Here is a 1,649-nt window from a genome sequence, read left to right as displayed (position 1 = left end):
ACGCAGAAGCATTTTACCTTGAGTTTATGGGCTTAGCCCTGCGCTGTTGCGCTATAATGTTGACTATGGTGAGATATGACAGATTGTATTGAAACGTATCACAATAAGAGAGGAAATAATGGTTTGCCGAGCAAGAGGGTATTTTTCTTGTGATCCAACCTAAATGGCMAAAAAATKACTTAAAACCCCAATAAGACCGTAGCAACGTAAAAGGAAAACAAGCGTTTCTTCTTAAGTTCAGATAGTACCTTGCCGTTTCATTCCGTTTAGGACCTTTTTTCTTCCGTTTGGAACTTAACGAACACAACCCGGGCATCCCCAGTTAAAAAGGTAGTGACTAGTCACTGACTGTGGTACTCACCCACAGATGTGGCACTTGTACTCTCTCATGCCCAGATGTCTCTTCACGTGGTTCCTGGCGTCACCCAGCTGGGCGGTGGCAAAGCTGCAGATTTTGCACTTGAACGGCTTCGATCCTGCAGAACAATAAGTGAAGTCAATTTATCCTACTTTATGTATTGGAAAAAATACACAAATGATTATAAACAGTATAATAAAAAGAAAGGAGTGGTTGTAGACGTAGGGGTGAAGGTAGAGAAGAGCTATAATGCAGTGGGAGGGGACATTCTTTAATAACATTCAAACAGAAAGATCTTTGCMMAATTGCAGAGATGGTGACACTGTGAACGATGACGTGGTGAATTCTTGTTGTTAGGCAGGTTGTTGAAATCTGGAATATTGTTAACAGCTACTGTACCACTTTACTGCCCAAGATTGACTGTAAAACMACCAGACGGCCTGAGTCCAGGACATACATCAAAACTATGAAATAAGATGGTTGAGAGAATGCCAAAAGTGTGCAAAGCTGTCATCAAGGCAAAGGGTGGCTACTTTGAAGAATCAAAAATCTAAAATATGTTTTGGGTTACTACATGATTCCATGTGTTATTACATAGTTTTGATGTCTTCACTATTATTCTACAATGTAGAAAATAGTACAAATAAAGAAATACCCTTGAATGAGTAGRTGTGTCCAMACTTTTGACTGGTACTGTAAAARAAAACACAAGCTCCTACAGTGAGTACATGGCTTTTCTCTCCTTCAATCTCCTCTCTATCTTTCCCCGTCACTCTCTCCATCTCTCTCTTACCTACTCTTCCTTCCTTTGCTTCTGGATGCATAAATTGGATACCAAAGGTCAGGCAGAATACGTAAATCAATTTTGTGTGCACTCACTACCACGTTCCATCATTAAAAGCGTTAATCACTCTGCCTGGCTTTGCACGGAGGTTTCCTTCTAATCATTGTCATTAATAAATGGGGAGGGTGGGGTGGCGCTGGCGTTTGAGAGAGGGGCACAGTYTCTGCCCGCCATTTGTCATTTAAGAGCAGCAGARCGAGAGAGGGGGCTGCTATGGATCGTCAGCGCCCATGATGGCTAGAAGGGACACCACACCCTAGGCTAATARAACACACTGACTGGGGAAGGCCTATTCAATCAAACAAGCGCTGCAGCATGCCACAGAATAGTACTGCAGACAGACTAGGGCCAGGTCCCATGCAGACAGACTAGGGCCAGGTCCCATGCAGACAGACTAGGGCCAGGTCTCATGCAGACAGACTAGGGCCAGGTCCCATGCAGACAGAC

At 43.5% G+C, this 1,649-nt stretch overlaps 1 protein-coding gene across 1 annotated transcript in view; it reads right to left on the bottom strand.

Annotated features, from left to right (window-relative positions):
- Window positions 1-357: 357 nt before the first annotated feature.
- Window positions 358-1,649, bottom strand: part of LOC111964684 (zinc finger protein 407-like) — a 17,496-nt gene continuing 16,204 nt past the window's right edge. The window contains exon 3 of the mRNA XM_070443833.1: window positions 358-476. Within this exon, the coding sequence (XP_070299934.1) occupies window positions 358-476 (119 nt within the window). The remainder of the gene's footprint in view (window positions 477-1,649) is intronic.

The sequence above is a fragment of the Salvelinus sp. IW2-2015 genome, linkage group LG6.1, assembly GCF_002910315.2.
Source record: "Salvelinus sp. IW2-2015 linkage group LG6.1, ASM291031v2, whole genome shotgun sequence".
Lineage (NCBI taxonomy): Eukaryota > Metazoa > Chordata > Actinopteri > Salmoniformes > Salmonidae > Salvelinus > Salvelinus sp. IW2-2015.
Note: the sequence above shows the minus strand (reverse complement) of the source record. Positions and strands in the feature narration are given on the sequence as shown.